This window comes from Lissotriton helveticus, chromosome 4_1, assembly GCF_964261635.1.
Source record: "Lissotriton helveticus chromosome 4_1, aLisHel1.1, whole genome shotgun sequence".
Lineage (NCBI taxonomy): Eukaryota > Metazoa > Chordata > Amphibia > Caudata > Salamandridae > Lissotriton > Lissotriton helveticus.
In genome coordinates this window covers 199,032,735-199,047,478 of record NC_136063.1, presented here as the reverse complement: position 1 = coordinate 199,047,478, position 14,744 = coordinate 199,032,735, and the positions used below count along the sequence as shown (strand labels likewise).

General features: G+C 43.2%; 1 protein-coding gene across 1 annotated transcript in view; it reads right to left on the bottom strand.

Annotated features, from left to right (window-relative positions):
• Window positions 1-14,744, bottom strand: part of LOC144827102 (uncharacterized) — a 466,306-nt gene that overhangs the window by 182,507 nt on the left and 269,055 nt on the right. The window contains exons 16-17 of the mRNA XM_078685542.1: window positions 12,162-12,260; window positions 11,101-11,301 (exon numbers count right to left, since the gene is read on the bottom strand). Of these exons, the coding sequence (XP_078541668.1) occupies window positions 11,101-11,301; window positions 12,162-12,260 (300 nt within the window). The remainder of the gene's footprint in view (window positions 1-11,100; window positions 11,302-12,161; window positions 12,261-14,744) is intronic.

Sequence of the window (14,744 nt, the reverse complement as noted above, 5' to 3'; positions counted from 1 at the left end):
GGTGTCAGGAAAAAGTGGGTGCGTTCTCCTGCGATCACCCGCAGCCGCGCCGGGAACATCATAGCGTATGGCAGTTGCAGTGATCTCAGTTTTCTTTTGACCGCCAGGAAGGAGGCCCGTTGTTTTTGCACCTCTCTGGTGAAGTCCGGAAAGATCATGATCCTACTGTTGTCGATGCTCAGGTCCGGGATGTCTCTCACTTTCCGCAAGATGTGGTCTCGGTCTCTGAAGTGCAGAAGGCGCAATACGATCGGTCGCGGAGGCGCCCCCGGTTTGGGGGGACGCGCAGGGACCCTGTGTGCACGTTCAATGGCAAAGAACGTCGAAAGTCCCTCCGGGGCCACCTCAGATCGCAGCCAGCCCTCCAGGTAGGCGACCGCATCCCGCCCCTCGGCTTTTTCGGGGACCCCCACGAGGCGGAGGTTGTTGCGCCGAGAGCGCCCTTCACTGTCCTCAGCCCGGAGCTCTAGCACCCGTACCTTCTGCGCCATTTCCGCCAGCGATGTCTTCAGCTCCGCCACGTCCCCTGGCAAGCTTTTCAGGGCACCCTCAGACGTCGCCACCCGCTCCTTCAGCTTCCTGTGGTCATCCTTCAGCAGAGTCAGGTCCGATCCAATCGTGTCCATACGTTTTTCAAGAGCCTCCCGCGACGCCACAATCGCCTGCATTATGTCCCCCAGGGAGGGGTCCTGCGGGCGGGACGTCGTCCACAGGATGTCCCGGGTCGTCCAGCCTCAGGGCCTCGAAGCCCTTCTTCCTGCTACCGCGCGTCATTCTGGCGGGCAGCTAGTGTCGCGTGTCCTTGCGGCGGACGCCGACGTGCCCACTCACTGCCCCTGGTCCTCCTCACGTCCGTCGCCCACTCCGATCTATGGGGCCCGCGCCCCGTGGGGATCAGTCCGTGAGGTTACCCAAATGCCAGGGCTCTTTTTACCAGGTTCGTGGGGCACAGGAGATCCGGGTCAGGGCACCTGGCAAGGTTCCTGCGTCCTGAAGGCTCAGGTCGAGTGTGCGCCCATGAGCCCCTGTCCCCATGCGGCGCGTTGGTCTGGGAGCCTCCGGGCAGGCAGATGCACCTCCCGTCTGCAAAGTTCGTGCCACGTGGGGGCGGGCAGCCAGCCCTCCACCCCTTACACTCCTCACTGTCGCCTCTCGTGCTTCGCTCACCCCCCTGAGGTGTAGGCTCTCCGGTAGGTCCCCCAGCAAGGCGGATCAGAAGTTCTGCGCAGACCCGGAGCTCCCCGCCGACCCAGAGGCTCAGCAGCAGACGCTACGCAGTGTCCCAACCGGCGCCATCTTAGGGTCAGGCAGGGCGGCCGTCTCCCGTCTTGTAGCTTCGTCCGCCAGGGTGCCAGCCAGTGCTCCTCACCTCCGCTTGGTCTCCGGGGTGACCGCCGGCGATCGCCAGCCACCACAGCGCCAGGGGGCTCCCCTCCGCCTTCTGAGGTCCGTCGCCAGGCGCGTCAGCGCAGGACGGCGGCCGCCATTTTAGGCGCTCTTCTCGCCGAGTGCCGCGCTTGCTTCTCAAAGTGCGGCGGGGGCAGCTGCAGAGGCCCCCAGACCCCCAAAGTCTTGCTGCGCGCCCCTGATGTCCTCTCGAGCACCCTTGGGGGGTCGGAGCGCGAGCCGGGGCACAGGATATGTGGCGGTGTGAGGCGGGCACGGAGGAGCTCCGGAGTCCCGCTTCCACCTACATCGGCGCCGTAGCCACGCCCCCTGCCTCATCACTTCAATGTACTGTTAACATGATTGATGTATCTGCGTATACATGCTCCCCTCCTCTGTAAAGCGCTCTGATATCTGCGAAGATCTTGTTCGCGCTATATAAAACTTTCAAAATAAATAAAATAAAATAAACTTTAAACAGTGATTTTGTTTTAAATTATATCAAAGATAAAACATCTAAATGGCCTTTGTTGCATCTTTCATGGTGGGGTAGAATGGAATCTATTAAAATGAATATTGATCCTAAAATATTTTACACTCTTGCCGTGATCCCTATTCAATTTCCATTAAAACTTTATAAAGATACTTATAAACTCCTTTCCAAATTTCTTTGGAATAACAAAGCACAACGTATTAGTTTTAAAAAATTGAAAATGTCTAAATGTAATGCTGGTTTTGGTATTCCAGATTTTCTTCTTTATCATAAAGCGTTTATTCTAAAACAAAGTGCTATTTGGTTTAATCATTCTTGTCTACATAATCCTCCTACCTGGTTCCATATTGAAAAATCCATTGGGAATCCTTTTCCACTTCCCACACTGTTAACAATGTCTAACAAATCATCATTGTTTCATAAATCTCCTATCCTCAAATCCACCAAAATGATTATCAATGATATTGATTCTATTTTTCAACACCCCATGTGAAATACTGATGAATTATCACTGTCGTATAGCAATGTTCTTAAACTAAATGGAAATATTAGTTTCTGGTCTTCATGGATTAAAGCTGGTATTTTTTTATCTTAAAGATGTTTATTCTAATAATACTTTTATTCCATTTCAAATGTTACAAACAAAGTTTGGTTTAGCAGATTCTAACCTTATAAAATATGAATATTTAAGTAACTCAATTTTGGACTCCTTTTCCCAAGCTATTCCATTTAATACGCATGCTGACTTATCTATCTATATTCAAACTATATCATCTAATGCTCATGGTGTTTCCATTTTATATAAAAAGTGTCCATCAATCTAGGAAGTAACATAAATATGATTGCAACGTTTTGGAACAATGAATTGTCATTTACATTATCTACTGATACGTGGGAAAATATATGGATTTCTAATATATCTGGATGGTTACCTGTTTCACTTTTCCAAACTAATTCTTATATTTTATTTAATTGCTTATGGACTCCATCACCTTTATTTCACGCTAAACTTCTTCAATTTGATACATGTTGGCATTGTAATTTACACCCTGGATTGATACAACATATGCTTTTTACTTGTCCTTTAATATCCAAATTTTGGACGGAAGTATGGGATATTATTAAAAAGATTCTTAATATTCAAGAAGACGTATCATATAAAATATTTATATGCAAATCTGTAACCTTGTCGCAAGATTTAAGTGAACTGGAATGTAAACTTTTTAACTTCTAAATGTCAGCTGCATTAAAATCTATAACCTTTTGTTGGAAGGATGTTTCAAAGTTATCAGTTCATGCTTTTTGGTCTTGGGTTATTTTTACAAGAAGAGGTGCACAGTTATCCTTGTCTGGGGTTTGTCAAAATTCTATTTCTTATCATCTATTTTGGACTCCTATTGATATCTATTTATCAACTTAATAGTATATTTATTGCTTCTCCCCTTTATTGTTCTATGTTATGTAAGTTGATGTTGCATAGTAGCTCTATTTCTCTATTATTAGGTATTTGATATTATATGTTTCCCTCTCATTCCTTTCCCCTTTTTAAGTTTTCTATGCACAAGTTTATTTTCATTATTGAATATGAATTAGCTAATGTTGTGCCTTTAATATTTTACTAGATATTTTCGTTGTTACCCTTCTTTGTATATCTTGCTTATTGTTTATTATGAAAATGTTTCAATCAAATATTTTGAACTTAAAAAAAAAAAGAAGGGTTGACCACTCACAGCTCTAGATGTCACTCATAACAGGCATGTTTGCACCTAAAGGAGGCGGGAGAGGGAAGCCATGTTCTCTTACCTCAATGAGAGCCTATGCCTGGCTCGCTATTTGGTAAAACTACACATAGGTATAAGAGCGAGAGAAGCAAGAGTATAGCATGTGGTTTCCTGTGCACACAAGTACGAGGCAGGCGGCAGGAACGTGTAAACAAGTAACTTTGATTAGTAAGCTCAAGACATACAGAAAAGAGGTCTGACTAGCTCCTCTGCCACAGAAACTGTCCTCATACAGAATGCTGGACAGTGGAACCTATCTATGTCACAACATACGTTCCATGTCACCTTCAACACAACATAGATATACAAACCATAACACAGAGGGTGAAGATTTGAGAACAGAATGTTCACAACAGTGGGCCTATACAAGAGCATACAGCCTGCTGCCCCTTCATTATTCTCAAGGAAGATCTCAGCGTTGTCGTTTGGTATACCCCGTTGCTGGCTGAGAGGTCTCTTGCAGCATTAGGGTGCTGTTAGGACTGAAGAAGAGCTTCCTCAATAGGTAGGAGCTATTTCCAGATTTGGTCACTGAGAATGGCTGACCTCCTCTTCAGCTATGATGAAAGTACTAGGAAGGCTACGTCTTGCAAACCGGTGTTGTTTGATGTGGACAACATAACTGGAATGTGAGTGGATCCCCAGCTCCTATAGCTATGAGGGCGAGAAGCTGTCAGCATTCTTAACCATAGGCTTATGGGAAAAGTCCTCTTTGAAAGTCCTTTTAAGTCCTAAGGCCACTTTGTCAGTGGTCTGCCAAGGCGTCATCTGGGACACTAAGGCCCGATTTACCAAGGTGTTTGTTCACCTAAGCTGAATGTAGATGAATCAACAATTCACAAAATGTGAATCTTCATCTGTACCCAACTATTAACCTGTAAAGGAATATCATTGCAAATTTAAAGCCAAATTATTTTAAATACAGCGTATACACACACTAGGGCTCTTTCACTAAAGCATGCACGAGTAAGGGAAGAGGTACTACAGTACTCTTTATGTACTCTTACATGTCTTTGTAAATTGGCCCTGAAACTTCCAACTCCCTGGAACCTATTCACAAAAGCCTTTCGGAGTACAGAACTGCATATGGCTAATGATCGAATATTCCCATTTTAAATATTTTAGGGCTACTCACAAGGGACAGTAGGAGTATGTAAAACGGCATTGCAGGAGTACTGTCTTATGTACTCCAAAATGCCTTTGTGAATAGATGCTACTCACTCTACTTATAATTTCAAATGTAATAATTCTGAACATTTAAAGAAAATCGAGACTCGCTCTCAAAGTGGAATACCCAAAGCATGGAAACTAGGAGGAATGGTGAAGCTGTGTTATGTTTTGATAATGCTGGTATAGCCTGTACAAGTTTCCCTGTGTAGACCAACTCCTCTGTAAATCTACTCCTACAGTTAGCTGCAAATCACTATGGCCTAGATTTTAAGGATTTGCGTTGTCCTTGCATGACAGGTCATTGCAAGGGAGCCCAAGTCCTTAAATGGCATTTACAAAGCATGTGGCTATTTGCTTCCTTTGTTGACTTTGTAAATAAATGTAATACAACTCTGCGACTTATGCTGCACTACATTTGATAGAGGTAGGCATTCCATGGGTGGAGCATGGGTGTTCCAGTGCATCCACCCATGGAATTTGGCACAATCCCAGATTTACTGAAATCTGTAAATTTAAGGATTGCACCAAAAAGGTACACAACTCCGACAGATGTGTAAATAGAAGAAATATCTTTATTTCTCCTCATTGTTTCATTTTTCAGTGGGTGATGCATTCTGCATCACACACTGATAGGGGATATGTTTCTAAGGATTGTTTTTGTGTAGGGAGGTATTCCTTACTGTGATCGCCATTGCCGGCGAGACAAGAGGCCACGCCCACTCAGAGGCCACGCCCCCCGCCCTACCGGCATAAAAACACTGATTGATAGTGTAAACGCTGGAACCTGTCACCTCCTGAGGCGGAAGCCGGGAGCACCTTGATTCCTCATTTTTAAAATACCTCACTTTGTGTCACAAATATTTCTGTGCTTTTTAAAACCTCACGCTGCTTCCTGCCAGCTCAGGGACTCTCTGTGTGCAATCGGGCGCACCGCACGGCGGAGCCTAGCGCTGTTAGCGGAGCCCAGACACCAAAACAAACATTGATCGCCATTGCCGGCGAGACAAGAGGCCACGCCCACTCAGAGGCCACGCCCCCCGCCCTACCGGCATAAAAACACTGATTGATAGTGTAAACGCTGGAACCTGTCACCTCCTGAGGCGGAAGCCGGGAGCACCTTGATTTCTCATTTTTAAAATACCTCACTTTGTGTCACGAATATTTCTGTGCTTTTTAAAACCTCACGCTGCTTCCTGCCAGCTCAGGGACTCTCTGTGTGCACTCGGGCGCACCGCACGGCGGAGCCTAGCGCTGTTAGCGGAGCCCAGGCACCAAAACAAACATTGATCGCCATTGCCGGCGAGACAAGAGGCCACGCCCACTCAGAGGCCACGCCCCCCGCCCCCTTTCTGGCTAGAAATTATGTGCATTCACCGTACGCGCAGCGGACGGGCGCAGCGGGCGCGCCGTTTGCGCGCCGAAGGCGCGCCTAAGGCAAGCCCGTCTTCGCCCGTCCGCGCCAAGTCCTCGCCTCTCGCCAGACCCCCTGCCCAAAATTCATACGTTTATGATAGCAATCTACTTCGGTCACTCAACCCTGGCCCAAGATGTACCAATTTGGAGGGATGCATTGGTCGAACCGCCCTACAATGCAAAAGCTGCAATCTGGCGATTCCTGAGCCACGCCCAATCAGCCACAAAGAGACCAGAAGGATTGAAACTTCACTTACCATCATGCAGCTTAATGTCAGATCCTTGGTCAAACACCATGCGGAGGTAAGAACGCTTTTAATAGACGAGAACCCAGACATTATGTTTTTGTGCGAAACCTGGCTCAAGGATGAACTAACCAGTATCCCCAATCTAGCACTACCAGATGGGTTCTCCATGACCTGTATCAATAGGGATTCGAGAGGAGGTGGCATTGCCGCCATATATAGATCTTCCTTTACTTGTTCCTTTCAAAAGGAAAGTATTATCGACAGCGAATGCGCTCGCTTCAAAATTTCGACGAGCCCCCATCGCTCTCTCACGGGCCTTTTTATCTACAGACCCCCGGGGCCTCCCACGAAATTCATTGAAGAGCTCCTTGAGGCAACTCATGTAATGATCACCGGCTCGGCTAACTTTACTATCCTAGGAGACCTCAATCTCCACCTAGACGACTCTTCGGATGCTAAGATCAGCAACTTCTTAGCGGACCTAGCCGCCTTACAGCTAACCCAGCTTGTCCTAACCCCCACACATGTCGCGGGACATTTACTTGACCCGGTGTTCACTAATATCCCGGAAGCCAGAGCCGACGACCCTAAACCCATGGCTTGGACTGACCACTCGCTAATAACTTTTTCTATCCCGAGCATCTCCCCTCCCGTAAAAAAGGCATCCATCTCATGCCTGAAACGACCTTGGCACAAACTCCAACATTGTGACCTTGCTCGCAGCCTAGGTGAACCCAGCTTGGAGGATACAGACGACATTGAAGCGTCATATGCGTCCTTCCAGGACTGGATCACCAAAGGACTGGACGCTATTATACCAGCCAAGTGGACGAAAGGACGGAACACCCCCTCCAACCCCTGGTACGATGAGAACCTCAAAATTCTGAGGAAAGCTTGTAAAAAAGCGGAGCGACAATGGAGGAAAGACTACAAGCAGGAGGATAAAAACGCTTACTTGGCTGTGCTTAGAACCTACCACAAAGCTATACGTGTAGCCCGCGCAGCCTTCTACGCTAACGAGATTAAAGCTAGCCCCAACCCCACGAAAACCATCTTTCGTATCGTTCAAAAATTGCAAAACGGAGACAAGCCTGCCTCTCATATCACCTCTACTCAGCAGTGCGAAGAGCTGGCGAACTTCTTCACGGAAAAAGTGAAGAAAATTTACAATTCCTTCACTCAGACCATTCTGGAGGATATCAGCTCCCCTTACGCCACCGTTGAAGGCTCCAGGCTTACTTGCCTACCTGCGATCTCTGGCGAGGAACTTACCAAACTGTGCAGGAAGGTGAAATCTGGCGCCCCCACAGATCCGATGAGGCCAATCCACTTCCTGGGAGCCTTGGAAATATTCCTCCCATCCTTGATCTCGCTCCTCAATCTCTCATTCGCCTCGGCTACGGTACCCACCTGTTGGAAACAGGCTTGGGTTACTCCCATTATAAAAAAACCTTCCCTAGACCCCTCCAAACCGGAGAACTATCGGCCCGTCTCATTGCTTCCATGGGTGGCGAAATTAGCGGAAGCCCATGCGAATAAAATACTCACCGATCATATGGCGAATAACAACATCCTGGACCCCTCCCAACATGGGTTCAGACCGGGCCATAGCACGGAATCCGCGCTCCTTATCTCTACGGAAAACTTACGGGAAATTATGGACACCGGTAAAAGTGCCGCGCTGATACTGCTCGATCTCAGCGCGGCCTTTGATACGGTCTCCCATGCCATCCTACTGAAACGCCTGGAAAACATCGGGATTGTTGACTCGGCACTTCAATGGTTCCGGTCGTTTCTGACTAACAGATCCTTCCGGGTATCTGCCCCACCGTTTATTTCCCAACCCAAAGACATAGGACATGGAGTCCCGCAGGGCTCTGCCCTCAGTCCATCCCTGTTTAATCTATATATGCAACCCCTGGCGGAGGTTGCCAAAAAATGGGACCTTAAAATGGTGGCGTATGCCGACGATACTCAGTTGGTCATAAGCCTCACTGAGGCGCCCTCTCCCGATGCTATTAGATTCAGGGATGGACTGACCGCCGTTGCTAATTGGATGACAGCAAACTGCCTCCAACTCAACGGTGGCAAAACCGAGGTGCTGATCTTGGGGAAAAACCCGAATAGCTGGAGTGACCTCTGGGGGCCCCACTCATTAGGCCCAGCCCCCCCACCGAAAACTCTGGCTAAAAACTTAGGAGTTTGGCTGGACTCTGCACTAAACTTCCAGTCGCATACAAAAAAAGTTGCTTCAACCTGTATTGGACTATTGAGAAGCCTCAACCCCGTTTTAGGCTACTTTGACTCCAAAATGCGGCAACTGATTGTACAATCGACCATCTTGGCTAGACTGGACTACGCGAGTGTCCTGTTGTTAGGAGCTAACAAAGCTGAAATCAAGAGATTCCAACGGATTCAGAATTCGGCGGCTAGGGCAATAGTAGGCCTGCCTAGAAGGTGCTCAGCGAGAGCTACCATTCACAGACTACATTGGCTGCCCGTGGAAGCCCGCATCCAATTCAAGGCCCTCACTTTTGCCTTTAAAATTCTGAATAACGAGGGTCCAGAGCTCCTCCGCCCGCTGCTGATGCCCTATAACCCACAACGCAACCTCCGGTCCAAGGGGCAACATCTAGTCATGGTACCCCTCATCAAGTTCTGTCGCATCGGTGGACGTTCTTTCAAACTTTTGGGGGCTAAGTTATGGAACTCTCTCCCCCTCCACATCCGCTGCATCGACAACCTATTAGCTTTCCGTAGAGCTATTAAAACCCATCTCTTTCCCCCCCTGTAGGTCTCCCTCTGTTCTTTACTCAGTTGTTTGTGTTATGGTTCTAGCGCCGGGACGCCCCGTTGCTGGGGCAGCTGTTTGCGCTTTACAAAATGCTTAACATAACATAACATAACATACTGCACAAAAACAACCATACCCGTAACACATGCACCTGAGCACCATGGAGCAAGGGTGCCTGGTCATCACTAGGCAGCCTCAAGTGTTCGTATCCGGGGAGAGAGCTTCCTCTTGTTTATGCATCGCAGCAACTTTGGTTGCTGCCCCGTATTGTGTGAACGTTTAATAAATATACCCCTACTTGTTTGCTATTCATCATTTCTGAGTCAAGATTTACATCTAGGTGTGGAATTAATATTCTCTAGCCCCTCAAATGAGACAGTGCAGACTCCTACAACTGAACTGATGCTTTTAAAGTTGCTATTAATAACTTTTCACCTGTTTATGGAGATCTCTGCCATTGGAATTTGCTCTATAGAAAAAAATAGGTACGTTTAATTAAGTTAATGATTTAAATGAGTTAATAAAATTAACTTATTAGAAAATAGAAATGTATAATATTTTTAACAAATAATAATAACCTAGGATTACTTAAAGAAAACACTACTTCCTAAAATTAACTTTGTATTAAATTATGAATTCATTTAAATGTATTAATTAATATTACCTGACAATAAAAATCACCCACCCTCAGTAACAATATTATTTCTATTTAATTTGTAATTTGGTTACAAGTGTTTTTAAAATCTGTGTTAATTATTATTTTAAAACTTTTTAAAATAAGTTATTATATATATATATATATATATATATATATATATATATATATATATATATGTATCTATATATATATATATATATGTGTGTGTATATATATACATATATATATATATATATATATATATATATATATATATATATATATATATATATATATATATATATATATATATATATATATATATATATATATATATATATATATATATATATATATGTATAGAGAGAGAAAGAGAGAGAGAGAGAGATGGTATTTACCTGACTATAACAGGTGCTATTTGACTGATTATGACAAGTGCTAATTAATTGAAGTTATGTACATTGCTGAATACCTTTAGTTTTTGAACAATCAAGGCCCATTTTTCTATGCCGGGTTTTATATGGATTTTTGCTTTGCTTGAAATGTTGATTCTTTATGGCTATGTATCAGCATGTTTTATACTCCTTCTTTGTGGTTTGTTGCAGATTTGTATGATTTTGGTTATTTGGTGCTTGAGATACTCCATGTCTATCCTTCAGTATATTCAAGCCTGTTTTGTCCCTATTAGAGCTGCGGTAGAATTAGAAGTGTATTTTTGAAGGGCAATTGTCTTTCCCTTACATTTGACTTTTGTTTTGTAATAGAATGGCCCTTCATAAGCCCTTCTTCAATGTCCCTTCACACCATCCATTAATAATTCCCCTTTTTCCTATCACACTCCCTTGTCCCACCCACGTTTATTAAAACAACATATACTTACATATGCAGAGATCTCCACCACTGGGCGGAGATCTCTGTACAGAGATGATAGGAGGAGGCTGAGGCAGTGTTTGTGAACTACATTTTGTAGAATGTGAAGTAGTACTACTGGAGTACTATTTACATACTTTCAAAGTGCCTTTTGTGAATCGGGCTTACTATGTACAAGTTACTGAGTGAGTGGGTGATGCCATCATTTACGTTGTGGCCATTTTAGGATTATTCATCCCATATCATCAGGGTATAGTTATCTTTCCTTTCAATGATAACCACTTAATTCTTTATAAAGCCCTACTTACCAGAGACATGGCATCAATGCTGGCCAGGTGAGTTTCCACCAGAAGTTTAACCAAATGGTTGAAGCCGTTCTGAGCACTGAGGTGGAGCGGTGTCATTCCTAGCTTGGTTTTAGCGTTGACAAAGGCTTTGTGCCACAGTAGGATGTCTGCAATCTGGTCATGGCCGTTCTCAGCAGCCAGATGTAGGGAAGCTTTGCCATGCTAGGATGCAAGTCCATCAGGAGCAATATCGGAGAACATAGGAAATAATAGTAGATATAAAATAGGGATATGATACAAGAAACATTTTATTACTATCACACTTCCATGAGCAATATCAGAACACAGGACACAATGTTAGGCATAAAACAGGAGAATCATAGAAAAAGCATTTCATTAGTATGACACTCTCCCTAGGTCTTGCAAGCCATGGTATTAATATTGAAATATATCTGATGACTTGCCTATCTTTCTACTCCTATGCTTTTATAGGCCCTTTTAAAAATGTGCCACAATATTTATGAGAAAAATCCTTTTATGAGAGCAATTCATGTCTTGCATATCTTGATTTCACATATGAGCATGGATTCAAGGGAATGTTTCAGTTAGTCATAAATGAAATTCTCAAAATATGCAAGGACTCAGCTGAAAACAGGTCTCTGTTCATGAATTAAAAAAAATATCATACTTTAAATCCTTCTAGACTATAGTGAGACCGACAATGAATATTATGCTATCAATGCAGAAATTTCCATGTGATGAAATCACTAAAAGGTGCCAATTCAAGTTCTATCTATATTGGGTGAATGATACAAGTTGAGATGATTGGAGGTTAAAGTAATGGCCATATGCAATGTAATAATGAGATCCTTGTAGTGGGCAGCCGATGTAATGGGGTCAAGATAATGGGGTGGACGGTAATCTTTCCTCTCATATACATACTAAAAGGGATTCACATTTCAATTCCTGTAGCTTTCACAAAAGAATTGTATAATATTTACTTTTGTACAATAGAAAACAGAGACTGTTAAAAAAATGTTGTTAGAATTTAGCTGTCACAACATAGTTCATACTAATACTACCTCATCAAACACGTCTACCCTGGCGTGACTTTGGAGCAAGATCTTGACAATGCCGGTGTGCCCTTGTTCTGCAGCCACCAACAGTGGAGACCAACCATTCTGTAATGAAAAAGAGAGGTTAGATAGCAGCTCCCTTTTCAACTAGTGTCTTCATTTTACTAATTTTGGACCCAGGATTTTGGGTGAGCCTTTCAGCTTTACATTATCCGATTCATAAAAGGTGTTGAAGTTGTTTGTTGATGGGGAAAGGCTTCCCACAGAAGTAGATTAGAATTCATGCTCACAAGACATCAGAGGCAATAGTAAGACATGTTATAGCCTGGATGTTCCCAAATTCTCAAATAGTTAAATGAACAGCTAAACTACTCTACATGTTTATGGACAAAAATGCACAAGATGCATTAACATAAGAATAAAAAGTGAAACAGTTAAAAATGTGTTTTTCAAAAAGGACTGATAAGTAATATTATACATAAGATTCGATAGAGAACATTTAAATATCAAAATTATCCTGTTATTTTAGCAATGATCATTTTTTATTTTCCCCTTCTTAACAACTCTTTGACAAGGTGTTTTGCTCAAATTTTCTTTTATTGGTATATGCACTGACAGAGGACAATCTTAATGTCATATGAGCATTGTATAAGTAATATAATAATGGCATAATATAATGGAACATCAATTTAAAAGAAACGTGTATCCATAATCTTACAACTCTGTAGCAAACCACAAAGGATTATAAAACATACTGATATATAGCCATGAAGAATAAACATTTCAATCAAAGCAAAAACCCAAATAAAGTTCAAAAATATTCCATAGAAAAATGGGCCTTTGGATTGTTTTAAACTGAATGTAGTCAGGAATCTGCCTAACTTTTGTTAATTATCACCTGTTATAAGCAGTTAAACAACTGTTGTTGTCATCATCATCATCCAGGTGTAAGAAAAGTTGGAATTTCAAGTTAATGAACAAAGCGTCTCCTAGACATCTTGGACACACCAGATACTGAACCTCCCTCACCCTCAGAAGCCTTAGAGATTCGCTGGCTTAGTTGGCCAAACTTTAAATGTTGTCCAATTTACAGGGCAGCCATCAGATAGGAGACACCTTTTCTGACCTGTCAATGGTAACTCAGAAAGGTCAACTGTCTAGACTAAAGACAGGTTTTGAGACGATTAGGGTTTGAAAAGCCGGTGCTAAGTCTACATGTAAGTGATCTAAACAAGGTAATACCAGTGCCTTCACTGATGTCCTAACATCAGAACAAGGGATGCAAACAAAAGCAGAAACCTCTAAATTTTAGATTCAATTACATGGAAAGTAACGTGATTACAGTAAAGCCATGCCCTTTTCCTCTCTTTCTTACCCTGAACATTGCCACACCACTCACTCTTTGGAAGAAGTCAAGTTATTTAAGATTTCCTTTTTTAGCATAAAACGTAGAACACAGCCTGGCATCACAACCAGTTGAGCATATGAGTATAAACATGATGAAAAAGAGAGGTCTCCACTGATGTAAGAAGTCCAAGGAAAACATAGAATATTCCAGATAAGTGGAACAAACCTTCAGATGTTTTACAATAAGGAAAAAACCTTGAATGTAACTCTATGTGGGATGGTTCCTACAGTGATATTAATTTCAACCTGTAACCATGAATGCCTGTACCATGTGATTCAGAGATACATTTAGAACCCAATAAATGTGTCAATGTCTGATACCACCCTATGATATTTAATTGAAATTATACAGACTGCTCTTCATGTTTTCCATCCATCCATCAGTCTGGTGCATGGACCAAGGACCTTGCCTGGTTACATCATGAAAAACGCAGAAACAATATACTGAATAGTTGTCAAGGACTGTACCCCCTATGAGAAGCCAGCCTTTTTTTGAAGGCTAGGAGAAATAATTCAATGTTTACAAAGACTATAAAAGGCAATCTGCCAAATTCCATGCCCTTTGTTGATGAAAATAGAAGATCTGGATTCATAGAATCTGTATCTAGCAGAATGTATGTCCTTAGATACAACATACATCCTTGGAAAATCTGCACATAGAGATCCAGTCACAACTTTACATTTAGGGGCAGGAACATGGCTGCTCCCAGGGGAAGAACAGTGAGTGGTCATAGAGAATGTAGCGGCCACCCACAAATCAACACCTTAGTGCCTATTTACAAAGGCAATGGTTTGTCATACCCACCTAGAGGAAATATACTTAAAGCCTAATATTGGGTTGTAACCCAAAATTCTCTGTTTTGTCGAGTGACTGATAACTCCTGTGCAGACAAATGCTCTGTTCTGGGAAATATGCTTGAGAAATTACTGCTGCCTTAAGGATAGGGTGACAGAGGTACCTCAGCCCAAACATTTTCCAACAGTGTCAATTAGGGCTAGCCTCTACAGTATAGGTGTGAATTAGATGCAAATCCACCCAAGCACATCCATATATCATTGTGCTCTAGGGCTAGCAACACCTCCATTGGGAAAATAAGTTCCAGGTGGAGAAAGAAAGATAAGGTGCATTTGCACCCTGATCCTACCCCTAAATAATCTGATAATCCGCTGAAAATGTTGTAA